The sequence below is a fragment of the Panthera onca genome, chromosome F1, assembly GCF_046562875.1.
Source record: "Panthera onca isolate mPanOnc1 chromosome F1, mPanOnc1 haplotype 2, whole genome shotgun sequence".
NCBI classification, from domain to species: Eukaryota; Metazoa; Chordata; class Mammalia; order Carnivora; family Felidae; genus Panthera; species Panthera onca.
The window spans coordinates 22,951,133-22,969,476 of NC_138355.1; the positions used below are offsets into that span (position 1 = coordinate 22,951,133).

Here is an 18,344-nt window from a genome sequence, read left to right on the forward strand (position 1 = left end):
AACAATCTACAGAGAAGAGATTTCTTTTTTTCGGGAAGCTGCCTTCAATTTTTTTTTACCCTTCTCAGCCTCTCTTTGGATTCCCCCCTCTCATTTCCCTGTCCGTTTTGTTTTCCATGTATTGTGTACTCCCTGTGTATAATAGACTGTATGTATAATGTATGTGTTCAGATATAGCGTGTTACATAACCTCAAAAATTCAAATTTGAAGAGACTTCTAAAATAGGTATCTGACAAGCCTGTTGGAATGATGCTCCAGCTTTCACACTCAGATATGTTGAACCCTCTCCTAACCAACCTCTTCAAGAACCCTCAGAGTATACTTGTTTAGTCAGCCCTTTCTTTGGTGTAGACCGCAGAAGTGCTATTCATTATGAGAACCTGACTGAACCTGACTGGTGCAGACTTTGGAGAAGCTGAAACCAACGAGTCTTATTTATATCTAGTAAATACTAGCAAGGGACAGGGAACTGGCTTGTTCGTTGTCCTCAGCATAGCCAGGCTATGACTAATTATAGGCTCGGAGAAACTGCCATCTCAGGCCCTTTTGCCCTAAAGCATTGGTATTTTTCCCCAGAGAAACCCTATACAGCTGTATCTCAAAGGGGAGACAGTCCTGGTAGGAAATCCTGCTGCTTTTCTTTTTGTCTTTTTCATCCTTCATTTTCTTTAATGATCCGCTGTTGAAAGTCAGTGGATACAAATACTCTTCCTAAGGCTATAGCTAAGCAAAATGGGATTTGAAGCACTTACCAACATCTTTTCCCAATCTCTTTGACTATAAACTAGAGGTAATAAATTTTGCTATCTTTGCCAGCTTGTAAAGGAGATGCAACAGTCATTGAAGAAAAAGCCTTTGATGCACTTCCAAAGGATTAGAGGAAAAGACATACATACATTAGCTTTCTCTTAGTAATACATTATACTTTAGTAATGAATTCTAAAGAGAACCAGAGTATTCATAAGTGAATAATATTTTATTGAGCATCTAATATGCAATTACATAGTCACTACCATTCAAAGAATGCTATATATAATATGGTACCCTGCCTCAAGGATTGATGATCTAATTGGGAAATAAGACCAGCGCACACGAGACCAATAGAAAAAAATGTAAGAGACGGTATATAGTTTTTAAAATAAAGAAACCAAAAAACCACCTCTATTTTTGATGTGTTCAATATTACTTTTCTGTTCTTTAAATGTTTTACTATGAATACAAGGAATAGTTAATATTCTTTTCAACACTTATTGACCACCTACTGCTATGCAGAGTGCTTGGATATATTAGGAAGTGGTTGAAAATCAGGATTAACCAGTACAATAGGAATAGACCTAAATGCCCATTTCTATCATACAATCTCTTAAAATTCATTGGACATTCTTAGTCTTTCTGAAGATATGGTAGTACCACCATCACCAGTGGAATGAGCCAAGCTCGTTTTACAACTAGTCAAAGCCTAGATTGTGCTAAGGAGTCGTTGTTTTAATACCCTTTTAGGGGCTGAGATCGCTCCTTAGTGTGTTCTAGGAATATCTTTAGTGTGCGTGTATAGGCACCCAATAAATAGATAGCCCATAACAAATTACAGGGAAAGAAAGTTCATTCAAGCAACATCTTGTTAACTAGATAAAACGGAAAGCTATTGAATTAGCTGCCTTGAAGTAACAAATTCCAAACAGTAAAGTTGTTATTAGTTTTAGTACCTGCTTTATCTCAAACTGCTACTGAATAGAAAATCCTGGTTTCACAGAAAAGCAGCTTTTCTCTGCCCTGTGTGCTAAAGTGATAAGATCATGAAATTAAAAAGGCATTTGTCTCCTTTAAATATTGGCTTTCTATTAATTTTTTCAAACCCATAACCGCATTCTTTTGCCTTTCAGGTGTATATATATCAAAAAGAAAAAAAAAAAAAAACAAACCCTAAACCTCTTGTAAAACTATTTTTCTCTGCCAATGGTGAAGCAGTTTATTGTGCTCTGCTTTTAAAGTCCAGCAGGGGGAGAACTAATGTGTGTGTGTGCATGTGTGTGTAAAGTACCTTGCCATTTACAAAATGCCTTTCCATGTGGACTCATTTGCTTCTTATAATAATTTTTCATGTGGATAATTACTACCTTCCACTATGATGATACTCTGTCCTCTGTCCTATAGGCCAGTATTTCTAAAGTGTGATGCTCAAAATTATTTAAGTATACATGATGTCTGTTTAATTACTCATGTAATTAATTATTTTAACACATATTAGAAAAATATATGACTATCAATATTAATAATATTTATAAATATATAACCTCAAAGTCATGATTTTACTGATATTATTGTTTAGCATAAGGACTTAGCTAACTGGAAAAGGTCTTTTTAAAAAGATGATTAATAATATATCAGTGAAATGTTATGACAAAAATAATAAAGTGATAAATGAATGAAGTATAAGAAACATAACCTACATACCAGAGTGGAGATGGAGACATGTTTACATGCTCCTTGACACAGTGGAGAAATTGATTTTAAAGGAGGAACTTCTAGCTCGAAGTCCATTAACAACTGCTTATGTGTGCATCAGGCGTGATGCCGCTTTTTACTGATGTACATCTGTAATCTCTTTGTAAATCAGCCAGACCAGGTTCTGCTTCAAACCTTTAAGAAACACCCTCATATTACTTGTTTTGTGTATTTTGCAGTTTATCCCAACCTGTCTTTGATAACCTTTTAGTCTCTGCAGCCAGTATTTTTCATCTAGTCTTTCTAAATTGCAAAGTCATCAAAATACCCGTTCTTTTAAAATAGCTGTCGATTTAGAGTTTAACTGGATTCTACTTCAGAATGACATAAAGATAATCTTAAGGTAGATAGCCTTTTTAGAATTAAAATAGGTTTCTATTTTGAGGACCAATGCTCCATAATCCCATAACTGAAGGGAATTTTCTCTCCCATACAGAGCTGACTCACATATGATAGTGCTTTGTTCCCGCACTATCTCTCTCTCTCCCTTCCTGCCTCCCTTGTTCTCTTTCTCTCTCAAGCATACTGGAGAAAAAGAATTCGTTTTATATTTCTAGCATTGTAGAGAAAGTACTAACGTTAAGTAAGCTAATATAAATTGTAGTATCCAATGCTAGTTTTCTAAACATCAATATGATAATATCCAAGCTCTGTAGTACTCTGTAGTTTGCAAAGAACTTCACATACATTATATGACTCAATCCCTACAACTCCCTATGAGATACTAGGATGGGTGGTGATGGTGATGGTGGTAATATCTAATCGGTGAGATTAAGAAAAGAGTATTGAAGAGATTAAGGGACTGTTTAAATGGCAGAGTAGCTACTTAAGATCAGAATTCCTATCACTCTAGTGTATCAGTATTGGAAAAGGGCACTTTATCTGGCTATCCTAACTGGATTGAAATATCCCTTAAACGAATCCAATATCTTTTGTTTTGATCCTGTATTCTTCAAGAAACTGTCTGGTCTAAAATATAGACTTCTGAGTGGTGTTAACTCATTAAGAAGTCCACGCTCTGTAAAAATGACCAACATCACTTGTTTTTTCTCTTTCTCTAAATGATTAATGTGAAAATTAAGGATTTGGCATTCTATTACATAAATGGGTACCTTGTGAGTTTGTTTGTCTCTGGGTTAAACAGCCATTTCCTCAGCTGAGCAGCCAACCATTGAGTCATGCCTTTTCTCTCATTCTGTCATCATTGTAATTTCATTGGTAATTGAACCACTGGAGTAATGAACAATTTTAAGGCTGTGGCTCTCTTTTCTTGGATGTGATGCATAGGAATTTCTATTCAGAATAGTGTATTCTTCTACAAGGAGATATTCTCATTCTTCACCTCCAGCCTTGTCATTAATAAAATATTACTTAGAACTGAGAGCATTTATTAGATCACTGTTATGACCTCCAAGAGGAACACCCTTTGTGAAACCTAACTAGTGGACGAGCTGTTTGGGGAGATGCTAATAAGTGTTTCTGATGCAGGTTCAGTCACCTGTGGACTCTGCCACAATGTCCCCAGTAGAGAGGACAGCAGCCTGGGTTCTGAACAATGGACAATATGAAGAGGATGTGGAAGAAACTGAGCAAAATCAAGATGAATCCAAGCATGCTGAGAAGGTAGAACTCGCCCATCTTTACTAACTTGCTGGCCCCACAGTGAGAGCCCATCCAAGGGGTTGTCTAGCCACGAACTTGAGCTGTTCACCCCCAACAGTGTCAACTCCATATCTTATGTTATCCATCATATCCGTATCTGTATGACAGTTCAGTAGTGTCCGTGTGCGAAAATCTGCAGCAAATGTCCGGCAGCCTGGGGTGGGAGATTTCATTTTCCTTTTATGTAGGTTAACTTAATTTGCAAAACATTCTACTGTTCATTTCTTATCATTGTAGGTGAATATTTAGTGTTTCTATAAACCTGTTGCTAGTCTTCAACCAAGGCCAAAATTACCCTTGGACCAGACTTCCTTTCCATGTCTTGTTAATGATTTTGTCTTTTTTTTTTCCTTCTTCTTCTTTTTGCTTTTTCTGGATAAAGAACTTCCAGTTTTATATTGATTTTTAAGCGGACATTATCTATTATTTCTGTTTTGTTTTGAGGAAAAGTTGACACGGGAAGAAGGGATCATCAAGAACCTTGACCCATGTGTGGCATTCTCTCATTTCATTAACAACCACACAACTGGTTACTTATCAGCATGATGTTAAAATCCGAAAATCACACACAGAATCCTAAAATATGCTTATTGATGCAGTCTCCCTTTTCATACTGTCATTAAAACTGTCATCTTTGACCTCTGGATTAACAAATACAGTTTAGGATCGTGAGGTTGGGTAAGCAGAAGCTAACTGCTTGATCGTCCATTAAATTGATATTATGTGAAAATAGATTGCATCTTACACAGCACCGTAGGGATTTATCATGAATTGAGGTAGACCATATACGAGAAATCCTATGCGTCTCACTTCACCTAGAGATGTGACGTTCCAGTATACTCAGACCCCAGCCACTGCAATATCAGTATAGAAAGGGGCCATGTAACCAATTGAATGATAGTTTGTAATATAAAGCTTTAGTTTACATAAATTTATATAAAGCATTAGTGAGAAAACAGACAAACGAGTTCCAGGAAGCAGTACCAAATTGAGCAGATGAACCACATCATGAAAATGGGCCAAGATTCAGTATTCGTCAGCCCTGGAGAGTGTGTAGGCCTTTGGCTTAGTGCTTGTGACCTGAATATTTTATACTCCGACAGTCGACAGTTGGGGAGAGAGCGGCAACAGCTTACTTTGCTGTTTCCGATTCTGTTTATTGATTCAGTAGCGTAACATTGTAGAAATGTTGCCTGTTCTCTGAAGGGCTGATTCTGGTAGAGTGAAGTCATGACGGTCTGCTGAGCCAGGCTATGTCGGAGATCCTAGGGTGCAGGTGGTGATCCAGAAACCGCTCCTCTGGCAGACAGCCGGCTTTTGGCTTATTTTAAGTGATTCGTCAGGCTTCTATGTACTGGTTCTTTTTTTTTTTTTCTCCTGCCCCCATTTGTTACAGATTGGACGTGGCTTGTAGCAACCGGTAGTTTAATGTGGAAAGAGATACATAAATGTGTAGATCTGAGGGGCCAAGTGAAGATGCAAAATGTGACCCTAGGGGAAGGGAGGACGGAGCTCCTTTCCCAGTTGCGCCTTTTGATCATTTGAAAGAGTACTCGCGGCCCGGGGAGAGGCAGCCCAGACAGCGTCCGGCTACATTGCTTTCTAAAACCCGTGTTAACTGCAGTCTTTCCCTCCGTGTGTTTGGCGCCTCTTCCCTGCGCCAGTACGAGCAGGAAATCACGAAGCTGAAGGAGCGCCTGCGAGTGTCCAGCCGGCGGCTGGAGGAGTATGAGCGCCGCTTGCTGGTGCAGGAGCAGCAGATGCAGAAGCTGCTGCTGGAGTACAAGGCGCGGCTGGAGGACAGCGAGGAGCGCCTGCGCAGGCAGCAGGAGGAGAAGGACAGCCAGATGAAAAGCATCATCAGCAGGTCGGGCGGTCTCCGGGTGGAGGGTGTGGGCCTCTCGGGGGCACAAACGGCCGGGACGCGTTTGCCAAGCGTGAGGCCTTAGTACACGTCCTTTGAAGACAGAGGTAGTCTGCCTCTCTTTCGTCGTAACAATTAGGAAAGAAAAAACGGAAATGGAGCGACTCAATGTCCAAGAGTGACTTAGTTTTTCCCGAGTCCAGAGACATGGAAGGGGGTGTCGCTGGATATCTTTGGGGCCAGAGAACTAAGAGACGGTGCCAAGGATGTCCAGGGACATGGAGGGGAGGGGTCGGTTGTACCCAACACGAAGCACCTACCGCGGGCCAGGCACTCTTCTTTTTTTGTTTGTTTGTTTGTTTGTTTTACATTTTTAATATTTTTAATGTTTATTTTTGAGAGAGAAAGAGAGAGAGAGAGAGAGAGACCACAGGCAGGGGAGGGACAGAGAGAGAGAGAGAGAGAGACACAGAATCTGAAGCAGGCTCCAGGCTCTGAGCTGTCAGCACAGAGCCAGACGCGGGGCTCAAACCCACAAACCGTGAGATCATGACTTGAGCCAAAGTCAGACACTTAACCGACTGAGCCACCCGCTGTCCCTTTTTTTTTTTTTTTTTTAATGTCTATTTATCTTGAGAGAGACAGACAGAGACAGAGCACAAGCAGGGAGGAGGCAGAGAGAGAGAGGGCGACACAGAATCTCAAGCAGGCTCCAGGCTCTGAGCTGTCAGAACAGAGCCCGATGTGGGGCTCGAACCCACGAACCACGAGATCATGACCTGAGACGAAGTCAGACGCTTAACCAACTGAGCCACCCATGCGCCCCCAGGCATTCTTCTTAAGTACTTTATAAATAATAATTGGCTTAATCAGTTAATAAAAATGTATTGAATGCCAGCCTCTGAGGCAGATATTATTTTCATTTTACACATAAAGGAACAGGCACCAAATCCGTTAAGGCACTTGCCCAAGGTCATTTAGCAGGGCAACCAGGATTTGAAGCCAGGCAGTCAGGCTCCAGAGCCCACGCTCCTAACCACTGTGCTTCAGTACTGCCCAGTGCTGCGGAGAGGTCAATCAAGTCAAAGACAGAAAAGGTTTGTTGTTTCACAAGCCTGGAGGGAATTATCAGTCGTGGAGCAGTTTCATGGAGTTGAGCGTCAGTGGGTTAAGGTATGAGTGGCGTTCGAGAGAGAAAGTCGACCTACTGAGCATCGCACACTCTTTGAGAAACTCTGCTGAGCAGGGGAGAGAAGGGACAGCTGTTACAGGGGAACTTGAGATTAAGAGAGGGTTGTTAGCTTTTTGTTGGTTGGTTTGAAAGTTTGCGATGAAATAATCTGTGCTGAGGGAAGGATCCGGCAGAGGAGAGGGAAGAAATGATGATACTGTTCCAGAGGAGGTGAAAATTCACGGATCTGGTCACAGGGAGAGAAGTCAGCCTTGAATGTCTTCTTCCAAGGCGGGAGAGAAGAAAGCAAGCGTGATTACGGGCCTCTTACTGGGAAGGAGTGGAATCTGGACTCCGCTGAGTGTGGGTTTCTTGCGCCCTACGTTAGCTGGCTTCTCTCTGACGTCCATGTCTCCTCGCTGCACATTCTAGGCTCATGGCTGTGGAAGAGGAACTGAAGAAGGACCACGCTGAGATGCAAGCCGTTATTGATGCAAAGCAAAAAATAATTGATGCACAGGTAAGCAGACCTTGAATCTAGTGTAAAGGACTTGTTTGTAGTAACTGTTGAATTTCCTGGCTTCTGACCTTTTGGAAATGCCAAGGCACGTACTGGAAAATGGGTCATTGGAAAGTGCTCCGCATTACCTTTTAAAGATTAAGAGTTCCTAAGTATTACTTTTCCTTTCTTTTACTGGTGATAAGTGTGTCGACCCAGCAAAGTATTAGCGTGCTTAGTGCAGTTGCTTGACAGATCTCAACCTAGTGCATGATGGGGTCTACTCCTTTCCTCGTGGAAAGGAGGGCATTCTCCGAGGGGGTAACTGTGAAAAGCACACTGCATGTGTCTGGCTTGTGACCTCCACTGACCATTGCTTGGCTGTGATGTTCACGGTCTTGTTAGTCACGTCCACTCTGCCATCGACCTCTAGCCCCACGTACCAGTGGAACTGTAGGGGAAGGACAGGGTCGTGGAAGGTACCTTTCCTTGCTGCTCTTTCAGTTCAGGGTTTGGCAGCGATGCTTGGGATTTGCTTGGCTGCCCTTCTTTGTTGGCGCTGTGCTTAGAGAGCCTTTTAGTCCTGATGAAATCAGAACCTGGGCCTCCGCTCACTGTGACGTACACCTGTGACTCTAATGGCCTGATGACTGCCAAGAGCACCTCACAGGGGCACACCAGTGATCAGAGCAAAATCCAAGAGGCAGGAAACACTGATGATTTCATTTCATTTCATCAATGCACAATATGGTTGTATTTCTTAGAGCCAAACGGATAACAAAAGACAGGTGCGGTTCTGATAGCGGATGGTCTAACCGCAGAGGGTATCGCCTTCCTGAAGACAGCCAACCCACACGGGTTTGCATTTTTCACCCTTAATGACCTCATCCTATCCCTAAGCTATGAAATAAAAATGGGAGCAAGGACTTCACGTTCTATTCCCTTCTCTGCGTATCAGCCAGGGGGCGTCTATGTGAGAGCCCCGGGGATTCTTAAGCATGCACGTAACACCCTCTGTCTAGTTTCCTAACAGGATTCGTGTGGCATGGGGTTTATTTTTCAAAGGAGTTGGGAGTGGGGCTGAAAGCAGAGCCCTGAAAGGAGACTTCCTGGACCCCATGCTCCACACGCAGCTTGGAGGCCAATGTGAGCCTTGCTACACTTGTCAGCGGATTTCTTGGGATAGTTCGGACTCTGTAGTTTCTGGATATTTGGACCTCATAAGAATCAGAAGAGAGCTCTGCTGTAATCATCTGGCTTGGTCCTTTTTTTTTTTTTTTTCCAACCTCTCTAGGTGTCCCCAAGGTGGGCGAGGGAAGGGTAGTAGAGACAAGGCCATTTTGCCATGCATACTATACAAATTCATCCCAGAGCCTCAGAGAAACGGCCCAGATACAGAAGGCCGTTTAGTCAGGCAAACTACTGTTAATAAGTTTTCAGTTTTGGATTTTCAGTTTGACAAAATAATCCAGGAAGAGTTCTATTAATAACCACACCAGGAGAGATTTTGGTTCTGATGAGATAAAACAGATCATTTTCATAATTCCAGCTGGTCTAAAACTGTGTCAGTCTTTAGCAGAGGAAGCTTGGGTCTGCGATCATGGCTCCGTACACAAAGATTGCTACCCACTCCTGTCCCCTATATTGACATCGAGGACAAGACGATGGGGTGTGAAGCAAGAGCCCTAGGCATGGACGGTGACAACAAGGAAGGGAATAGGATCTCTCAGGCCTCGAAAGCTCTGGACAGTAAGGACCTTCTCGAAGTTAGCCAAGAGGGCATCACTGTTCAGCAATGGGGGAAATGTGATCCTTGGGGCATCAGTCAGTGTCGGCTTGTGGACTGGCTAACCCAGATATTTGGGGGCCATACCTGAAGACAGTGGTTTTCAAATGCTTTCATTCCGTGGCCTATTTTGGTCGAACCAAGGGGACCTTCCGTAGATCAGTTCCCAACCGCTCATGTTGACCACCATCAACAAGGACCATTCTCAGCTCAGGGATTAAATCACCCTGAGGGTGGCTAAAATAGCAAATTACTTTTTCGAACATAGGCGTTACCGTACAATAAGCTTTCTACCAGAGGCCCACCGTGGATCCCTGAAGAATACTTGGAGAACCCACTAGACCACATTTTGAAAACCAGTGTATCACGTATAGCACAAGTCATAAACACTAAAGCTAATTTTTTTTTTAAAAAGTGTAACCTCCAGTTCCAGTTGTTGTCTTACTGACACATTAAATTCTGATTATAGCAGAAGACTTTGAACCTCTTTTGGCATCCTTTGTATTGAAAGACCTTTTATATCAGATCCTTTCCTTACATCTCACGTGTTTGATGGGGCAGAGCAGCCTTTCTGGCTGCATTGAATGGAATGCACACACGTTTGGGGTGAAAGCTTCCCAGTGAGGTAGCCCATACTTTTATGTCCCTGGCATCTTGCTTGGTGCCACTGGCAGTGGAAAATATTTCTGAACTGAATACGGTTGCCTTCCTTCTATTAGAGCTGATCCCAGCATTTCCCAAAGCGCTAAAGGCCTGGTGCCCAGTGAACTGGTTTTCATCTGTCCACAGTCCTGCGCCCCCAGAGGCAAGACTTGTCCCCGAATTCAGTCTCTCCGTCCCCTAGAGTTTATGCTGTGAGGCCTGACCTGGCTCAGCCACTTCCTAATGGGCACTGCGAGAGGATGTGCGTTCCTCTGGTGAGGGCAGAATCACCTGTCTTGGACCCTGTGGCACGGCCGTGGAGATCCTGGTGATGGAACTGAGGGGACCATTTCTCAAACGTTACACTAGGGACTGTGCCACTTTCACCCCCACCCCAGGATCTCTCCACGTGGCTCAGATGGAGAACAGAGAAGGGCTTCCCCTCTGAGAAGCGAGCAGCTGCCTAGTTACGGTTGCAAAGTGATATCTCCGCTGTGTTAAATTACAGGTCATAAATGGAGATGAGATTATTCAAACAGGCAAGTAAACCCGGTCCGTGCTCTAGCCGAGCAGTCCCAGCCCTGGCCCAGCACACTGGCCTCCTACGCATTCCAGCTCCTGCACTCCCCGCACTGGAAATCCTTCCCGTCAGGCGTGGACTAGACTGCTTTGCCTTTCAAGCCAGGCGGAATCGAAACGTCAGAGCATCTTTGCCAACTGCGCTTGACTTTCAGAAGTCCCTATTTGATTCTTTTTCTTTTACTTTTTGTTTTATTTTGAGAAGTTGGCAGTGGGGGGAACGACAAAAGGGAATTTGTCCACTTGGAAACTTTCAGCTTTTCAGCAGGGGGTTATCTGGCTTCAGCTGTTACTCTTGTAGGAAATAAATAATTGCAACCCTTCTTAGCCTTCTTTTTGACCCTTTAAGGATCAAATAACTTTTTACGAATTAAAAAGACATATATTTGGGGGTAAACCTGAAGAATCCTACGTTCCTTAGTATTTGGGCCTTATAATTTAATACTGAAATTTCTTTTTTAATCATTTCAAGATATTCTTGACCAGTTATTTTGTTCAGAGATGATTCTTAACCATCAGACGGAAATGTCATATTTGGTCCCCACTCTTTACTTCCTGGTAACCCCTGGCCAGTCCTTACCTACTGGCTTTTTTTTTTTTTTTTTTTTTTTTTAAGTAGGCTCCACACCGAGCATGGAGCCCAACATGGGGCTTGAACTCATGACCCTGAGTTCACCACCTGAGCTGAGATCAAGCCAGACACTCAACCAACTGAGCCACCCAGGTGCCCCCTCTGGCTTGTTAAAGATCTGTACTTGTTGTCCCAGAAACTCCATGGACTATGGTTTGTTTGTTTTTTTAATTACTATTTTTTAAGCCTCACAGATCTTTCTTTCTTTGAGTTTGGCCCACCCTGAAAATGAGTTACCCGCCCAGAATAAAAAGAATCTTACACTAGATGAATGCTGACCTAATAATGCTGATTTTATGTGTCTTACCACCTGAGATCTCCATCAGGGAAAAGGAGGACACTTTTTTTTAAATGATAATAACAAGGTTTTCATTTTTTCATGCTTTTGAAACCATTTAGCCCAGCTGCCCCACCCCCAAAACAGGAGATGAAAGGGGGACATAACTTGATGCTGTTGTCCCTTCCCCCAGGTGGACATTCGGCACCCCCGCTGGCCCTGGTACCTGCTGCGGGAGCGCAGGGAGCAGTGTCCCACCCTCAGCCCTCCCGTCTTCTCTGATCCTCCCTGCACCTTGCAGCGAAGGCCTTACCGCACTTCCCCTTCCCCGGGGTAGATTCGGACACTGCCGGGATGGGAAAGCTCCTTTTGGCTTTGGGGGGTCGTTCCTCACACGTTTTTTCTTTTTAATTTCATGGACGTAGGTAAAGATCACCCTTCTCAGCCTTAACCCCTTTTCTGGAAAATGACAACTTCATGTTGGAAAGGTTCTGGGCTCATTTACCCACCTGCTGAAACTAAGATTAGAGTTTCTCTCCTAATCTTTGGGAGACTGATAATATTTTGATGGGGTGATTTTTTTTTTCTTTAAACATAGATGAGCCTGCTTTCCTTTAGATTACCATATTTTGGGGGTGTTTTGGCCCTTTTTCCCCCCTTGTTTTTTTTTTTTTTTTTTTTATATAAGTGTATATAGTCAACAATCTTTGGTTCCAAAATATTGGTTCTAAGGCATTTTTCCCCCAGAGACTCAAAAGTAAAATGGAAGCAGTCTCCTTATTGGGAAGCTTTCCTGGAGTAGCTCTGAGCTGGAATGAGTCTAGGAGCTTGTGTCCTCTGTTTGTTTCCATGTGTTATGTTTCCGGCATTCCCTTCGGCCACATCTCCCTTCCCATATTCAAACGACCCCTCAGTCTGAGCTTCTGGCTGCTTTTTCTCCTCTTGCTGTTGCGTCCTCACTTTGTTGGTGACTATAAACTGCCACCATGTATCGTTTTAATTTTGAGCACAACGTGAATTCTTTCCAAATGTGACTGGTGTGCCCTCTTTGGGGGCCGAGCTCCGTAGAGCACACAGCACTTCTCCTCTGTGAAATGAAACCTCTGGTGCTTCTTTCCTTGCCACCTAATTTCCTTGTTTTAATTTTGGCCCAAAGCACTGAATACCTTAAGGCGGCCTGACACCCTGTTGCACCGTCTGCAGTAACACATGGTGTCGTTTTCACATCGTCCCGGTGTCCCAAGGGATTATTAATAACCAGTCCTGCTGTGCTGAAAGGAAAAAACGAGAGAAAATGAACACAGACCCATTGGGCTCAGGGAAGCTGAACCTGAGTAGTGTGCAGAAAGAGGCAGAGACGTTCCATTTGTCTGGGAAGCATCATGCGTACTGCTGTTTGATAGAAAGTACTAGAACAGTCATTGAGTGGAGTATCACGCCGTGATGTCCTGCATGTAGCCTGAATAAAGCCCCGATTCGTGTGTTGCAGGAAAAACGGATCGTGTCCCTGGATTCGGCCAACACCAGACTGATGAGCGCACTGACCCAAGTGAAGGAGCGATACAGTGTGCAGGTCCGCAATGGCATCTCCCCCACCAACCCCACCAAGCTTTCCATCACGGAGAATGGTGAATTCAAAAACAGCAGCTGCTGACGGGCTCTGTGAATAGACAGACTGTGGGAGGAGACAGAAGGAAATCTCCCCGCTCTCCTGTCCCCAGTCCTTTCCCCAACCCCGCCAGGTTTACAGAATGTTGCTACTTCAAAACAGCAGATGGCGAGAAACTCTTGAATGAAGAAGGAACCTTGTCTTTCAGGGCAGAAGGCTAAGCCTTCCAAGGTCGACGCTTTCCCCCCATGTCTCTTGTGTACATAGGGAATTTAGTTCTGGGCCATGTACAGAAAATACCACTGTAATATACCAAAAGGAAGTTAATAATGTAGATTACCTTTTTAATTATTACTATTTTTATTATTGTTTTCCTCTTGTTGAAAGCACTGCAGTTGTTAGAGGAGGAAAAAGTAGGAACGATGTGTGAGTGAGAAATGAGCCCAGGGGCTCAGTAGGTAGAGACCAAGTGTCTATCTGATAGACATAGGATATCGTCAGAATGGATTTTTCAGGGATTCCCCTGCCAGTCTAAAAACCCCACTCTGGCCCCCTTGTCCTGTAGGAGAACATGCAAATACCAAGAACCAAACAAAACAATTTATCCCATTGGCCAACCCAAGACTGGTTCCGGACGGACGGCTAATCTGATTTGGGAATGCGAGGTCTCGGAAAACACAGATAAGAGCTGTGGCATCAAAACCGGACTTTAGGAGTGATTTCTATTGAACTCCTGTTGATGTTTATTTCCTTCTGCCTAGAGCAGATGGGAATTTTCCATTTTAGATAGGGGGCTTTTTTTTAACCCCAGTTGTAATAAAGGGTGTTCTTTTTTTCCTCTTTAGAGTTTACAGAACTATAAATATTCGTGTCTCTGCATACTGTCTCCATCTGCACCACCCACTGCCCTCTCCTCCCCATGGTGGGAGCAGTCATCACAACAGGGTTTACTCTCCCCTGGAGAGGTTGTCCAAATATGCTGTCCATAAGCCATCCAAAAGAAACACCCTTTCTTCCACACAGAAAAGGGCTAATCATACCATAGCAGGAATCTCTGACTATTTCCTATTAAAAGACAAAAACGAAAAAACAGCTTTTCTATTTGTAACTTCATTTTGGTTTGGGATAAAGATTTTATCCATTGTACTAGCAAATCTCTGGGCAGGGTAATTTTATCTCAGTCGTTAGCTCTTAAATGGCTTCTTCTAATTCCCTCACTGAAATTTGGAAAGGAAATCCAGACCCAAAGCATCGCCCTCTCACACAAGTCAGGATAACTCCTATACAATAAGAAAACGAAAAGCGCAAGGACCACGCGCTCCAGCTGTTCTCCCGTGTTCTTCGTAGATGTGGCAATAATGACTCTGTTGTACCGATTTGTCATCCTTGGCTTCATTGTGGGACAGAAACCGTCGTGGAAGCTCATTTACTTCCCTTTTTTCCCGAGGTGTGAAATGTCATCTTGAATGCAAACTTGATTATCAGAAGTATGGAATGTGACGTCTTAAAATGGACATTATGTATACAAATATATATACATATATACTCACACATATGTACATATAACTGCACAAATAGGAAAGTTCATGCCTTCTCCGCTGTCAGATATAATGTAAAAGGGTTTTTGAATCTCGTTAAGCAAGATCTAAGCAGTTCTTTATACTGAGAAAGCAACAGTTCCTAAATAAGTTAGTGATGTTTATTTCAAATTAATTAACTATAAGGAAATTTTTAAAAAGGAAAAAAGGAGAGGAAGATTAAAAAAACAAAAGTCGTGAGGGAGCCATATGCATGGAGTATTTCTACATAACAGAATATTATAAGGAAACAAGAGAACATGTATCGTGTCTTCTCTTGGGTGAAGCCCAGACTCCACGTCTGTGAATAGCCTCCCTTTCACGGTGCCCCAGGCTCGCATCCGGACCTCTTGAGCACAGCCCCCGGGGCCCAGGCGGATCTCTGTGCTGGAGCTTGCGTCTCAGCAGCCTTACCACACACACCCCCCACCCCCCACCCCCCACCCCGCCCCCAACCCACAGCCTTTGAAAACACTTCCCTTCACAATCATCCCGTTTCTGCTGGTCAGAGATGGAAGGCAGGCTGCTCATGCGCTTATCTGATCTGCGGTTTTCATGTCCCCACACTTTGGCACCTGGTTATCTTCTCGACCCCTGATAGTTATTTTATATAGTCTCACCTCCTCCCTCTAAGCCTAGGGCAGGCACACTGTGGTCAAAATCACTTATTTTCATAGGAAAAAAAAAAATCTCACTAACTCTGAAGACGTACCCTTTGTTGGCAGGAGGGATGTAAACGTAGGTGGCCTTGTTCATGGCTATTCTCAGCTCTAGCCGTGTTTCCTCCTTTCTTTATAAAAGCCTTCGACTGTGCTGCAGAAAGCCTGGTAAAAGAATTGTCAGTTTCAGTGGCCTTAAGTATGTAACTTGGGTGATGTCTTGCATTGAGGTGTGGAAGCTCTGAAGTGTTGGTTAAGGCTTACAGAGGGCGGATAAGCTTACCTGTACTGGAGGGCTGGGGGCGACACAGAAAAATCAGATGTGCTTTTGATGGTGCATATTTCTTGTTGGCATTGTGGGAGCTCCTTAGAGGGCTGCCTACTTGGGAAGATTAAATGCCCAAAGCGTTTGGAAAAATTATGCAGCCCTCTATTGCCAGGTTGTCTTGAATGAAGAGAAAAAGAGTAAGAAACAAAAGTTGGAAGTCAGCTAGAAGTTCAGATTTATTACCAGATGTTAAGTTTCAGATTATCCTTTGAGCCTATTCCTATCCAAATATTTTTCTGAGTATTTCTTCTGAGAAGCTGCAATCTGTGGAACTTATTCTGAAAGACCTTCTACGTAGGTATGGATGACTGCAGCAAATAGCAGATCATTTTTACGGAGGTATTGCTTCATCGGCTTTCTTCGGCCCGAATAACTACATACCTCTGCTCTACTGGGAGGAGGGCGTGGGTGGAGTGAGATAGCAGTGTCTTCCACTCTGCCTTCCACCCCCACGTCACCACATTGCAGGGTGCGGCGTGGACCATGGTTGAATGGAATTTGGAGTTCAGGTGACGTGCTTGCCAAGTGCTTGTCTAGCTGACAGCCGGACTTGGCTATTAACACGGACAGTGTGGGTTTAGGAATTAAGGAAAGAGCTTTCACACTCCCTTTTTACGTCCCTGGAGCAACAGGCTCCCTGGGCCGAAGCAGCAGAAAGAGTTACATTCCCATCAAGTCACCGTATACCCCAGTCTCCACATGCCCCACGTCTCCGCAATGTGCCCCCACGGCCCCAGGAGATGACACCTAGGTAACTACAACAAACATTTGAGCACTCACTGTGGTCCAGGCACTCTCACCAAGGTACCGTTGGAGCCTGGGGCAGCCTGTTGGTAAGGAAAATGTGGGAAAATGAGCTAATCATGCTGCTCTAGGCTTTTGTTGTTTTCACTCAGTATTGAGTTGGTCCTAAGTAGCTTTCTCTGGATGGCTTCCACCTTTCCCCGTGATGGTGTTGGACAGGGAAAGAAAAAGCAGGAGTCTCTGACTGGTGTACGACCTTGAGAATTAGCTGGACTTTAGAAGTAAAGCTTTCCAGATCTTAGGCGGCCTCAGCCTTTGTTTACGGATCTGTGGTTCTTTCGGCCCCTGGCTCTCACTGTGTCCTCAGAGGTACCCCAGGTTGGGAGCAGTTCTTCTTTGGAAGTCCCAGAGCAAGACAGTGGCCATCAAATGAGTTTGCGTTAGTATTTGCTTTGCTTTCCATCTAGGTTAAGTTCTAGTCATGTTCAGTTTGGAGTTCCTGAGAAAGCTGGTCATGGGACTGAACTTGGGGAAGGAACCCTCTTTAGGATTGCCCAAGTCCCATGTGACCTTGAGCCCAGACTAGACTTGTCATTGGGCCTGGCCCAGCGGCTCCCGAGCCCGTGCCACAGCTTCAGTGCGTCGTCAGATACACCCATGGGGGCCACCTCCTCCTACGGAGTGTGGAAACCAAAGGGACTTTCTTCTCCATTCCCCTTCCCCTTCTCAAGTCCGGTGTGAGATCTCCTGCTTGCCCCAGCGGTAAAGAGCTGCCTTCCCACCCCTACCCAAGGGCCAAGAATTTGGGATACTTTGTTTTCATCAATGTGTCAATTGAAAGAACCTATTTTACTAGTCTTTTAAAAGCAAGATAAGTTGGGTGTTGAATTTTTAAGTAGAATCTCTTTCCGTGTCTGAGTGAGTGTTATTAGTTTTAGAAGCATCCTCTTGTCGTGACCCAATTATGAATGCTCTTGAGTTTAGCAAGGACAAAAGCGATGAAATTTGCATGAGACAGAATAAGTATCTTATGAAGAGTGAAAGGGCGTGAGGAACACACATGATGCAGAAGGGGACTCATGTCTAGCAGCCTTTCGGTAGCCCAAAGGTTCAAGGGAACAGAACTGATATCCTTTGCCTGATCTTAAAATACATGGATAAGAAAGGCAATCTCTGTAGACAACACACACACCCCCAACCCAAAACACACAATTCCTAGGGCTTCCATTTTCTGAATGTTAATCACTTACGGAGCAGTGATTCTCAGAATTTCTTGAGCTTTGTAGATTTTCTGCTCTCATTTGTTACACGTTATAACCGTGGTTCGTTCCTCTTTAAAACGTACGGTATGTGTTACATGTGTATGTAAGTTCAACTGACTTGAAATTGATCTGGTTTGATGTAGATAATCGTCATTCATACCACGGGGAGGGATGGAAAGAAAGTTGAATGTCACTGATCGATCTGAGAGTAGGATCCAGAAAGAAGCAGCTTTGGTTCCTAATCAGTTTATCTTCAGGTATTTGAGGAACCAACCCGGCAAGACTTGGCAAATCTGGTGTCACCCCAGGAAAGCAAAGTGGTCATTTGCCCATATCTCAGCATGCATCGTAATTTCCTATTCATTTCCTATTTTTCATTCAGATGCTCTCATACTTCACTAGGAAATGATTTGGTTTGGGACCTAGAGCCAGATTTATCTGTTGTTGTAGAAAGATTTCCACAGAAGCTGTGTTTTGGGGGCCTCCATCGTCTGTAGGAGGGAGTACAAAGGTTTATGTCTAAATATTGTACTTAGGTCACTTCTAAA

General features: G+C 43.7%; 1 protein-coding gene across 15 annotated transcripts in view; it reads left to right on the forward strand.

Annotated features, from left to right (window-relative positions):
• RASAL2 (RAS protein activator like 2) overlaps positions 1-18,344 on the forward strand; it is a 357,105-nt gene that overhangs the window by 336,611 nt on the left and 2,150 nt on the right. For 8 of the 15 annotated variants that reach the window (XM_060643615.3, XM_078440820.2, XM_060643609.3 and 5 more), the window contains 5 exons: positions 3,995-4,129; positions 5,833-6,035; positions 7,636-7,723; positions 10,639-10,669; positions 13,107-14,318. In XM_060643615.3, coding sequence (XP_060499598.1) covers positions 3,995-4,129; positions 5,833-6,035; positions 7,636-7,723; positions 10,639-10,669; positions 13,107-13,249 — 600 coding nt within the window. In that variant the 3' untranslated portion in view covers positions 13,250-14,318. Of the gene's footprint in view, positions 1-3,994; positions 4,130-5,832; positions 6,036-7,635; positions 7,724-10,638; positions 10,670-13,106; positions 14,319-18,344 lie in introns of those variants that run through there. The other 7 variants (XM_060643616.3, XM_060643617.3, XM_060643610.3 and 4 more) reach the window with 4 other exon arrangements.